General features: G+C 39.4%; 2 protein-coding genes across 3 annotated transcripts; both read right to left on the reverse strand.

Moving 5' to 3' along the window:
* Positions 1 to 868: 868 nt before the first annotated feature.
* Positions 869 to 5,260, reverse strand: calub (calumenin b). Its single transcript, XM_068722900.1, has 7 exons — positions 5,213 to 5,260; positions 4,014 to 4,256; positions 3,633 to 3,826; positions 3,348 to 3,514; positions 3,195 to 3,255; positions 2,853 to 3,052; positions 869 to 2,278 (listed from the first exon to the last, which is right to left on the reverse strand). The coding sequence occupies exons 2-7, from the start codon at positions 4,232 to 4,234 to the stop codon at positions 2,174 to 2,176; spliced, it is 948 nt and encodes a 315-aa protein (XP_068579001.1). The 5' UTR covers positions 4,235 to 4,256; positions 5,213 to 5,260; the 3' UTR covers positions 869 to 2,173.
* Positions 5,261 to 5,623: 363 nt separating this feature from the next.
* gtf3c6 (general transcription factor IIIC, polypeptide 6, alpha) lies at positions 5,624 to 7,923 on the reverse strand. 2 transcript variants are annotated; one of them, XM_068722906.1, is made up of 6 exons: positions 7,774 to 7,923; positions 7,446 to 7,526; positions 7,253 to 7,316; positions 6,800 to 6,844; positions 6,601 to 6,708; positions 5,624 to 6,391 (listed from the first exon to the last, which is right to left on the reverse strand). In XM_068722906.1, exons 1-6 carry the CDS (start codon positions 7,795 to 7,797, stop codon positions 6,264 to 6,266), a joined length of 450 nt encoding a protein of 149 aa, XP_068579007.1. In that variant the 5' UTR covers positions 7,798 to 7,923; the 3' UTR covers positions 5,624 to 6,263. The 2 variants fall into 2 exon arrangements, with proteins under 2 accessions (XP_068579007.1, XP_068579005.1); XM_068722904.1 differs by having other exon boundaries at positions 5,624 to 6,394.
* Between the last annotated feature and the right edge of the window lie 4,422 nt (positions 7,924 to 12,345).

A 12,345-nucleotide genomic window follows, 5' to 3' on the forward strand; every position in this document is an offset into this window, starting at 1 on the left:
GAGAGACCTGACAGATTACATTCTTGCACCAAGAGCGTAATGGCCAAATCCCAATGTCCCCCCTTATGGACTCACGGACTTCGAGGCGCGCTCCTGCGAAGTCCGCGAGGGTTTAGGGATATCCCACTATCAAATCCTCACGTGTTTGAGGGCTCTGCATGTCAAGACAGTCGCACTTTGTCGTATGTTTGTTGTAGTACCATATAGTTTTGTGTGAAACCGCTCAGTGAGCTACATCTCGTCTCGCTCAATAAACGCCACCAACCCAGCTAGGTAACTTAGCTGTGCTCCAAACACACATGTAACATGATCTTGTCAACGTGGTTTAGCAACACCTGGACTTTTTTTAGCCGGGAAGCGGAAGAACGAGCTAGACGCGTTGCTCATGTAAATATGTATTCAGTTGTGATACTTAGAGTGTAGATTAAAACAGCCAATATTTGATTTATATATAGGAAGATCAATGGGCAAAGGATTCACCTGAAGCAGATGGGGAGAGGAAAAGTGTCTGAAACAACAACCCAGAGATCAATGGGTCAACAGCCTGAAGGGAAGCAGGAAACAGCATTACCTAAAAAGGAAGAAAACTGGGAAAAACAGTGATTCTAATGCAACACAGACTATTTTAAACTGCCACATAATACCACATGAGGTTATTTCTAAAGGAGTTATTATAAATGTGAGGATGTTTTTTTTAAGTGACAACAGAAACACCTATGTATTGATATGTTTTTCTTTCCGCCGAAACAACTTCCTGAGAATAGCTTGGCTAGAGTGTGATTAACACCCCATCACTTGTAACAGCAGCTGCCATGTGAAAAACACATGACAGCTGGTACTTCAAGTCAGAGAAATATGGCAGACGAAATGTTGTAATTTTGTTTGTTTTTATTGAGAACATTCTTCTCAATCACAAAAACTGGACCTGATTGTTAGAGTGCTCAGTTTGCAGACCCACAACTTATTTACAGTAAAGTCACAAGTGAAAGGGTGGTCGCTGCAGTGAGCCTGTAAAAAAACATCATATACATTATAGTATACCATAAAAAATCTCAACAGTGGTTATAAATGGTGGTAGGGATAATACAAGCATAAACATATTTAGGAGGGGAAAGTGTTTGATGGGAAATTTTTTTTTTTTTTTTTTTTAAAACTGCTTACAAATCCGGACAAAGTTTTTCGCTTGGCACAACTTAGCTGAATCCAACAAAACCCAACATAAAAAAGGGTAGGCCAGTATTCAAGAATACAAGTAACACACACACACACACACACACACACACACACACACACACACACACACACACACACACACACACACACACACACACACACACACACACACACACACACACACACACACACACACACACGAGAAAAAGAAGAAAGTGAAGCAGCTTTGTGGACAAAGCATCCATCAATCCCTAAATCATAAATTCTTGATTCCTTCAACTAACACACGAGCCGCCCTTCTGTAGGAGCGATAGCTTGTGTTAACGTGGACGCTTCGGGGACAAGTATAGTAGAGACAGTGTGGTACCTCTGATGATACTGTATTGCACTGGTCCAAATAGTCTTCATCGTCACTAGAATTTAATATTTACCCTATACTCCGGAATTACCGCATTATGATCAATGAAACAAAAACAAAGTACAATGAACCAACAACTGGTGTTTTCAATTTGGGTAACATGATAAGAGAGGAGAATAACAAATTATACTGCCTGGAAATCAGATGTACTCTTCACAGTCCAGTGAATTGAAAAAGGAAATGGTGCAATAAACTATTCTGTATACTGCAAACTTAAACTTGTTCTATTGTGTTTTGTTCATAACAAAACATGGCTACTTCATAAAATCATTCTATCAGATACAAAAAAAAAAAAATTGTCATCCAACAGTTTGTTCTTTGCCTGACCTTAGAAAGGGAAGATTAGTGTGATGAAGCAGAGTACAGGCTGGCGATATATATCCCAATCTTACACACAACTGAGACAAGCTCTCAGTGTGTGATGTTAGTGTGTGTACAATGGGACACATTCAACACATCAAATAAATTATTGTTCATGGCGTTGGATTAGGTGAGCTCATCTTGTTTGAGTTACTACATCCACTGTTGGAGGAGTACGGTGGTGCACAAGATGAACACAGAGTCTTTGGAGGCAGGTGGATGTTAGAACTCGTCGTGTCGAGTCAGAGCTTCTCCGAAATCGGTTGCCTGACTGCCCACGAACAGATCGTACTTATCCACGATTTCTGCCTTGGTCAGGCGGCCATCCTGATGGATGGAGGGAGGAGAACAACACACACACACACACACACACACACACACACACACACACACACACACACACACACACACACACACACACACACACACACACACACACACACACACACACACACACACACACACACACACACGATAAGACTTGTATTTGTGTCTGTACACAAAGATTACTTCTTTTAAAACTGTTACCAAGATATGAAGATACTTCATGTTGTTATTATTTGTTACAGTGGGTATTTAGTACGTCTTGTATGATTTGAACATGCATAACTGGGAGCCGACAACAAATAAGATATCTTTTCTCATCTTAATTACACAATATAAATATCCCAAAGGGTTACAATACAAGCAGGGCTGAGAGGAAAGCCTGCATGTCTTGCATTTATCATGCCTTGTTACAGCTATAATTAAATTAGATCTGACAAACAAAAAATCTAAAGTGAAAACTCAAAATAAATATTCATAAATATTTGTCGAAATCTACACTTCAATAATTATCTGTGCTTCTTTTGTTTCATTGAGCCTTGCAATACCAAACAATATCAAATTTGACAGTACATACTTTGTCTGCATCGGACTCGTAGACCAGATGCTTGGCCTCGGCGTCAGCGTGGTCGTAGTCACTGGGCAGGATCCAGTCTCTGGTCTCCTCCTTGTCCATCTTTCCGTCTTTGTTTTTGTCTCTGAATTCAGTAAACTGCTCCCTCTCTGTCTTCACCCACTCAGGTTCCGAGTTATCTCCCTCCTGGTTGTACATGTCACCTGCAGCACAGAAGGATGGTGCTCATTTCATTAGGGGTTACTCAAACATTATTTTCCATCTGTCTTGAGATTCCACCAATTACAACCTAAAATCATGAGGTATAAATTGATGGTGTCGATATGATAATGAACTAAAACTCACCTATGTACTCGTCTAAATCTATTAAACCATCTCCATTCTTGTCAATGTCTTCCATAGTTTCCTGTAGGAAGAAAAGAGACCAAAGAGCAGTAAGAAGGGAAGTAAAACGGTGTGAGTGTCACCATTTAACACCTGTGTGCGTTTGTCACTCACCAGCACTACAATGTCTTTCATGTGGTCGTACTCCTCAGGGTGAAGGAAGGCTGTGAACTCCTCCTTGTTGGCTTTCATGTCATTGTCTTGGTTGGCCATTTTGAATCTCCTCTCATCGCGATCCATCATCTGCCTGTAGCTGAAGCCATCATCGGGGTCGGGATCATCTGCAAGTTAGACGTCACAACTTTGTATAGCGTGTGCATGTGTGGCAAAGTAAATCTGTGTCTGGTAATACTTCAGGGATACATCAATCGTATAAAAAGAAATTGTCTGCAGCTGTACCCAGAATGTATCCATATGTGGCATTTTTGTACTCCTCCCAGGACACCACTCCGTCCCCATTCAGGTCATGACTCTTCCACTGACGATCCACATCATCGTAGATCCACCTCTTCTGAGCATGCTTGATCCACTTCTTCATCTCCTCCACTGTCACATAGCCATCTTTATCGTCATCTATACGTTCAACTAACATGCTGTAGGTAAATGAAACAAATGTGGCAAACAATCAGCTTGTACCCTTCACATCATATGGTGGTGTGTCACCGCAAATTAACTTTACTGCTCCTTGAGGGAAAAACTAGGTCATTACCACAGTGACTTTATATAGTCCCAGTATTTCAAGAACAGATTGGCATTAATCTCCCCGACAGGTGTTCTTACCCGAGCCTCTCCTTGCTCTCCTCTGGTGTGAGCTGGTCAAAGGTCTTGGCCTCCTCTTGTCCCAGAAAGGCTTCGTGGTCGTAGTCAAAGTTCTCCATATCGTCGTGATCTCTGTTGCTGAGAGGTTCATCGTGGTGAATGCGTTCCTTCTTCTCTGTGGGTTTACTGGTGGCGTAAACCACACAGAGAGCAAAGCACATAACAAATGGTCGCAGCTCCATCCTGCGTGTGTGCAGACGCTGTCTGGACGTGGGGTAAAAAAAAAGAAAAGAAGACACCAAAAAAAGCTATGAGTACTGCTCAAACAGTGCATTCTGCTGACAGCTTTTGTATTGCATGCCTATCTTAGTGTGTCATGCACTTCTATGCAAGTACTGACCATAGCTTTTAACACAACCCTGCCCCAGTTTAGAAGTGTATGACTGTGCAAGCTAACACTCAGACTATGAGAGGTGAACTGCAAGGCTCATCTGTTCAAGCTTATGAAATCCCTTATTTGCTAAACTTCAGTTATGTTGCAGGAAATGACATCACACATTACCACGGCTCAACTCTTCTCAAAATATCTACATTATCATTCATACAGCAACGATTTGTGAATTAATTAACTGAAATTTCAGCACAGCTTGTTGAATCTATTATTAGCTACATCTAGCGTGGATAAAACTAATGCAACATTTAATGCAATGAAATCATACCATTTTAAAAGTTATGTTCTGGTTTGGCATGTTTAAGAGCCAAATTTTTACATTATGTTATTCTCATTATAATGACAGGATTTGTAATGCAGTATTAGGAGGGGAATAAATATAATCTTTGACTGTCTAACTAAAAGACGTCTGCTGCTAACTTGACTGCTTGTGTGACACAGCACAGCATCAGTAGTCTCACTTTAGTACGCCTAGACACCTTCACCCTGGCCATCCCTTGTGAATTACGAGTCACTATAAACAGTTTGTACGCATTACGTCTAATTACTAATCGTTACCATCCAAAAGCAAAGGACTGACGTTAACAGACTGGCTAACCTAGCGTACCGTTATTTTTCAGCTAAACCTGCAATTTCACTGGTCCAATGAAGGCAAATAAGCCACGAGGTAATTGTCCATATTGCGTCTTTCTAAACACCAGCAACATGGGAGACACATTTGAAGTACTTTTTTTAGTATTTTAAACCCAAATTTATCAAGAGAACTCACCGGTGTCTTTAGGGAAGTTCGTCGATGCAATTTAAGACCCGCCCCTCGGAAACACACCCATGCACTTCCTGTGATAAAACGCCAAAACGACGCAACCAACCAATCAGGCGCTGAGAGCGCGAGTGCGATGTCGCTCGCTCACTGGTCCACTTCAAGGGTGCATCGGTGATTGGATTGGCCAAGAACCGCCACGTCCTCAAAGTCAACAAAACTTGGTTCATTCATAAAACAAAACTCCAGCGTGTGGGACTGGTAATCTCCACAGTAGCAGCACCTTTACGCATATTATACAAATGACCCAAAGGCAGACACCATCGACATTGTGTGTATGTACTTCTCCACCCACATCTTCTGTTGCAGAAATTCCACAACAAAACATCAACAACAAAAACAACACAATAACACCCAGACTAAAAAAAAAATAAAGTCTTTATTTCTTTTGGTTTTAACACTGCAAATCAAGTCACAGTAGTGCAGATACAACATATTTATCACAAATCAGAAAAATAGGGTCTAAAAAATAGGGTCTAAATATATATATATATATATATATATATATATATATATATATATATATATAGAGAGAGTATTCTTTTCACTTCTTTAAATGTATAAATGACATAGTCTCTCCTAAAACCTAGCAGCTCAAGCACATTTCTCTCCCTCTGCTGGTTAAACACTCATTAAGATAAGTGGAAAGATCAGCGAAGCACAATGACAGGACTTCCTGCTGCTAAACTGAGGTTTGTCTGTGACTGCCTTTCCCAGGGAGATAGAAAATAAAGGAATATATTCACGTGATGATTTGTAAAAGCATCATTGAACTATATTTTTCGTTCAGTGAAGAAGAGGCATTACATGTTTCTGGAAAAGGATTGTGACACAAGACTTACACTAATACTGTACTAGTATTAGTATACTAATAATATTTATTACTGAACTATATGAATCCAACTGTCTTTGAATTGTCTGTTTTAGACATGGAGTCCTTCACAGCCTGGTGTCTCTGCACTAGTATAGGGAGGTCACGATATACCAAAGCCTCTATATCTCAGCCCACTGCTGAGTCTTCCAAATCTGTGTTGTCCATATCGCTCGCTGTTTCTCCCTGTTGGTTAGCGTTTTCTTCTTGATTGGACTGACAGGTTGTGTCCATCTGCTCACCACTATCACCACTTCCTGCTGGGACAACACAAAAAGCCATATTTAGGATTTTAACAATGTTGTACAAAGCGGAATTCTTTGTAAAGCTGCATAATATCAAAAAGAAGTTGGGCCAAGCTTCTCCTGAAAAAATACATTGTATAAAAATGTGTCACAAAACACAAGTTATAATAATTTATCACAACAGATTTTGCACCATGATGAGAATAGCGGTTCTGGCTGACCTGTGCCGGTTGCACCCTCTTTTTTCTCAACGAGGAAGATTCGTTGCATCATCAGTTTTTTCACAGTGTGGCACATGTACTTGAGCTCTGGACCACTGTCTGCTTTTCCTGCAGACATATATCAAAATGGACAACAAGGGACAAAAAATAAAAGATGAAACCAAACAACAAACATTGAGGAATATATTGAAAGCCTTACCTTTCGGTGGTCCCTCCTCAAACAGCACACAAGTTCCCAAAGCCTCTGTGAAGAGCAAAGGATACCAAGTAAACAATTTAACATTTATTTTTTAAGATAAAATCTATTATAGGAGCTCATGGAAGCTGCTTCGTACAGGAATAATAGTCTATACACCAATATGACTAATCATGCTTATTAAGGTATGGATATGGTATATTATACGCTATATTCATACCTTATATTGAATGCTTTTTACTCTATGATTATCAGACTTTTGAGTGTGACGTTTGGGGCATTTGTCATTACTTAAACCACACAAATCAAACGACTTTTGACATATTTCCATCATGACAACTTGCTTTAATCAGGGGGAAAGAAGAAGAGTGCAATATAATTTAACAACAGACACAAGTCAGTCAAGCTACACAAGTAGTTTGCTTTATCTGTAGATATGTAGAGGGTACTCCTTACCTTCATATTCCCCTGCAAACACATATTGTCCCATCTGTATCATGGGCTTGTCACTGTCGATATCCTGGAACACATGGACAAAACGTATTTAGTGACTGCTGCAGTGAGAGACCTTCACTAATATTGATGTCATGCATGGTGGTCGGGCCTTTTCTCTGCCATTACAAAAAAAACATTGATATCCGATACTCACCAGTATCTTGCATGTGCCCCGACACTTGGTCAGGAAGTCATTGTTGATTATGCCAGAGAGCTCCACCACAACCAGCTGCTCCTAAACATGCGAAAAGACAACAGTGATCCCAAATAAAGAGACATTGTGATTACAGTAAAACAAGCACAAAAGAGAAACAATAACATAAAGACGTTAAGATATAACGTTAGTTTAGTTAACGTTTACATCACCAGGTCACTGGCCGTGGTCCTAATCCCATCAGGACCAAATGAACTAACGTGCTAGCCACATGAAGCTACTCAGGGTATCGCTAAACAAATGCTAGTACGCTAATGGTATTTCGTACCTCCTCTTCCCATTCATCTTCCATTTTCAAAATCCTGGATTAAAAGGGAATGGTAGCAATACACGTAAATACACTTTTCAGTTATATCTACAGAAATCTCCCATTCCTTTCTCACTAAAGAATATTTGACAACTTCCGCGAATGTACGGTGCCCGAGAAAGCCCGTTGTGTTTTTTTTCTTTCTACATGGCATATTTGCAGTTACGGGCTCTGAACAACGAGGGACGCTGTTGCTCAGTTTTGTTTGTGGAGTGTCTTGTTGCAAAGCCATTTAATGTAAACTGGAAATAGAGCGAAGAACAATTAAATATAGCTCCTACCCCTCCATTCATCCATCCTGTCTGTCTGTCTGTCTGTCTGTCTGTCTGTCTGTCTGTCTGTCTGTCCGTCCATCCATCCATCCATCCATCCATCCATCTATCTATCTATCTATCTATCTATCTATCTATCTATCTATCTATCTATCTATCTATCTATCTATCTATCTATCTATCCATCCATCTCTCTGTCTGTTCATTCTACTTATGGTTGAGTATGATTGGATCTAAATATTGGCTACCTGTAGGCAGACTCATCCACATCTAACATTAATGTTATTAATGTTCTCCTGCAGGAGGACATAGTGGAGGTGATGAGATGAGATGAAATTAGACGATACACTTTATTGATCCCCAAGGAGAAATTCATCTGTCACAGGCAGAGGCAACAAAAATCAAAACAAGCACACACGTCAAACATATCCTGAACAAAAAAGAAACAGCAGGCCAGATGCAAAACATGACTGAATCACAATCAAAGTGCAGAATAAGAAAAGATATTAAGCACAAACTCAAACCATTTAGCTTGGTGATATGAACATACGTGTGGGGGCACCTGAGTTTTTCCAGTTTTGTTATTGTACAGAAGTGAATTTGGTGCCAGTGCAAATCTATTCCTAATATACACAATTAAGGCAAAAATCTCAAAATCTGTAATTACAAATGTATTTTTGTCATTATGGTAGTAAGTAAAATGTAGAAAAATAATAATCTAATGGACATATCATATCATATCATTTATGAGCTAAAGATGTTTTATGATACATCAACACAGTTTTATCAGTTTTAAAAAGGGGTGGTGAATTCTCCAGTATTTAATTTGTTTATGCCATTGAATTTTGGGAAACAACATATATCTAATTAAAATCAAATGAATGTTATATTGCATTTCTGGTGAACAAGTTTTAAAGCAGGAAATTATTTGCCAATAGAATAATGAAGCATCTAGGATGAGAGGCGACGTCTAGTGAACTCATTTATCATCCAGTTGTCTTGTTTTAGTTTTTATATTTTTAGCCTCAGGATGCTTGACTGGAGGTAATGTACATTGTTCTGTTCTGTAGGTATTATAAGTATATATAAAAACATTTGATATATTAAAAAATCTAATATGTATCTAATAGTCCTGATTAATAATGGTACATATCGATCCTTATAGGACATATCTCTTCCAACTTTGCTACCCTGAGGGGTCAGAGATCGGGGAAAGCAGAGGGGCAACACCCTGGGAGCTGTAATGGATTCATCATCTCGCTCAGGACTTCTTTTTCTCACCGAGTGCTCTTCTTGAAAGACCATACTGTCCAATAATGAAAAACAGGACAGTTAAATGGAACATGTAATAAATAAGTGAAATGTATTTGTGCAAATCTACTATGTCACCTATCAACCATGCTAGTGCCTTTTACACATTTATGTTATTCAGGTTCTGGCAATTGTTTTGCATTTTGTTTCTCAGAGGGAGCCATGAATCCTCTTCCAAAGACAACACAATTAATAGACTGATTGAGTGAGTGAATTGAAGTAAAACTGAACCTGTTTAACTCGTGGGATGACAAAGTCAATAAAATGGTGCTGGGCCAGTCACAGTACTGTCCTCGGGTTTAGGAAATGGAGTCGTGGAAAGACGGGAGTTGTAGATATTGTTATTCTCCTGGTTTTTCACATATCTGAATTTCCTCCAAATTAATTTGGTGGTAATCGTAAATAACGGACTCCGGGTTTAATGCCCCAAAAGATCAAAGTGTAAAAACATACAGGTTTCCTGCACCCAACATTTATATTCATTTGCTTTAAAAAAAAAATGACCACTGTTAGATATTTTTGTTGTTAAGATACAGGAAAGGAAAATAGCACAATAATGAAAACATTTTTACTATGTCCATCCAGGTGCTGTAGAGCAAGGCCGCTAACAGTCGTGGAGTTGTGCGGAGGCTGACAGGATTAGTAAATACCTGTATAAATGTAAAGCAGGTTGATGCTGAATGAGAGAGAAAAAACATTTTGAATCAGAATCAGGCATCCCAAATTAAAGGGGGTGCAAATCCCCCATGTGCCTGCTCCCTCTCCATTTCTGGCCTATCATTTATCTCTGGACCACGGTGGGGTTGTCATGTCGACCAGTCCACAAGTTACTATGACAACGGCTCAAGGGGAGGCACTTGCTAGGGAGGTTATTGCCTCCTTGGGGATGTAAGAAGGACGGGGGGAATGTGAGCAGAGACAAAGATAGGGGGACTTATAGATACCAAAAAGGCTTGAATGAAGGGAGAGGTCAAGTCTGAGTATGTTAGCTGGAAGTGTGTTTGTGTTTGTATGGCTCACTATAAAGGTCAGTTTACATTCAGAATCATGCAGAAGTGGACACAGTGTGTAAATCAGAGTGGCCCCACTGAAGCTTTGGAGAACAAAGTTTTCTCCCTGCTGGACGAGGCCTCTCCTGTACATGATGTATTACACTTCCTGCTCAGTGCCATACCCTGGGGCACAAAGGGGCGGGGGCAAGGGAGGGAGTGACATTAAGGACCCTCCAAGGTGTCAGATGGGTCCCCAGCTTCCCCCACATTTTGTCATATAAATGTCATAAAGACAAGTTTGGAGTTGGGGAGCTTTCGGGTCTCCTTCTGCCTGGGGGGTATCATGGTGGTTAATTGCCCCATTAGCACTGACAGGGTAAATTGGTGGAAGGGCTAACTATATATTACAGTGAAAACAACAACCCCTGGCATACACCTGAGGGCATGCTGCGTTTTACAGTACCGCCTGTGCATGTTTAAATGTGTATGCAAAGGAGTGTGTGTGTGCGTAAATTGTAAATGTAAATGTAAATGTACATGAGAGCTTTAACATCGGTAAAATATTAAATTTATATATTTATCACTACGGAAATTAACTCAAAGTTCCAGTCAGGGAGAGCATCTCTCATATCTGTGTTGGACTTTCTCAAGGCATATAACCAATCAGGAGAATTATTCTATTCTATAAAAATTTGACTTTATGTGAGGACTGCTTTATAGAGGACTGCGTAGTTTTGTATGTATGAATTCCTTGTGTGAGAAGGTAGACATGAAATGTGTGTGTGTGTGTGTGTGTGTGTATGTGTGTGTGTGTGTTGACATGCCCTTTTTCATTGTTTTAAATAGGGCAAAAAAAATATGCAATTGCAAAAACAAATGGAAATTTACATGAAGAGCCAGCGATGCAAATAATATGAAGGACCAATTGAAAGCATTTTATTATTGCGTTCCCAGCACTGTAGTGTAAATTGTAAGATCATTTGTTTATGATGAAATTCAAATAGGCTACATAATTGGTTCAAAATCAGAGCAAAATTTTCAGAACCAAATATTTTTTCTCTAATATCACATTTGTGTTTACAGGTTATCCTTTTACATCACACATTTGATAGCTTATATATTTACTATAGTATTAAAAAAGGATGCACATGTATGGATGAATAGAATATACATATTGTTTTAGCTTCAATTATCATTTTAACATTCAAACCCATGCACACACAGACGCAGCAGATCACATCTTGTTTGTTTCTGTCTGTCTCTCTGTCTGTCTCTCTCTCTCTCTCTCGCTCTCTCTCACACACACACACACACACACACACACACACACACACACACACACACACGCACACACACACACACACACACACACACACACACCTTGCAATATGGACTAACGCTAAAATTATACCACCATTCACTGTCATTGTCTTTTACTCATAAAATGACATAAAATTGTCACAGTTCTAACTGCAGTCATAACAAAAACAGGAAATATCCATGTAGGCATAAAGAGAACAGAGCAGTCACTGATGTATGTTTATGATAACCTGCAATATTTGCTTGCTGGCATGTGCCAGACGGACAAGCACTTTAAATGTTTTCAAATATTAAAATTATTATTGAATGTTCTACACATGTAGACCAAATAATTTGGCACTTAACTAATTGGCCAATGCATCAATTCATTACATATTTATAGTTTTAAAAATGCAAGAAAATAATCAGACCAAAACAAGACAAACCAAAATCAAAATGTCAGCGTTCTCAAAACCAACACAACGAAATAGCATTAATATTCATGTACGACTCCGATGTGGCCTTGTAGTGCGGTTGTTTCACGCAACAGCGAGCTGATAGTAACCTGACTGCAGTTAATACTATAGCCTTTTTATATTCTGTGGTAATACAATAATATGCCCATATTTGTTTTCCATAGTGACTTTCTCTGTAACATC

The sequence above is a fragment of the Cebidichthys violaceus genome, unplaced genomic scaffold (assembly GCF_023349555.1).
Source record: "Cebidichthys violaceus isolate CVI_PGR_0920_01 unplaced genomic scaffold, fCebVio1.0.p SCAF_3, whole genome shotgun sequence".
NCBI lineage: Eukaryota > Metazoa > Chordata > Actinopteri > Perciformes > Stichaeidae > Cebidichthys > Cebidichthys violaceus.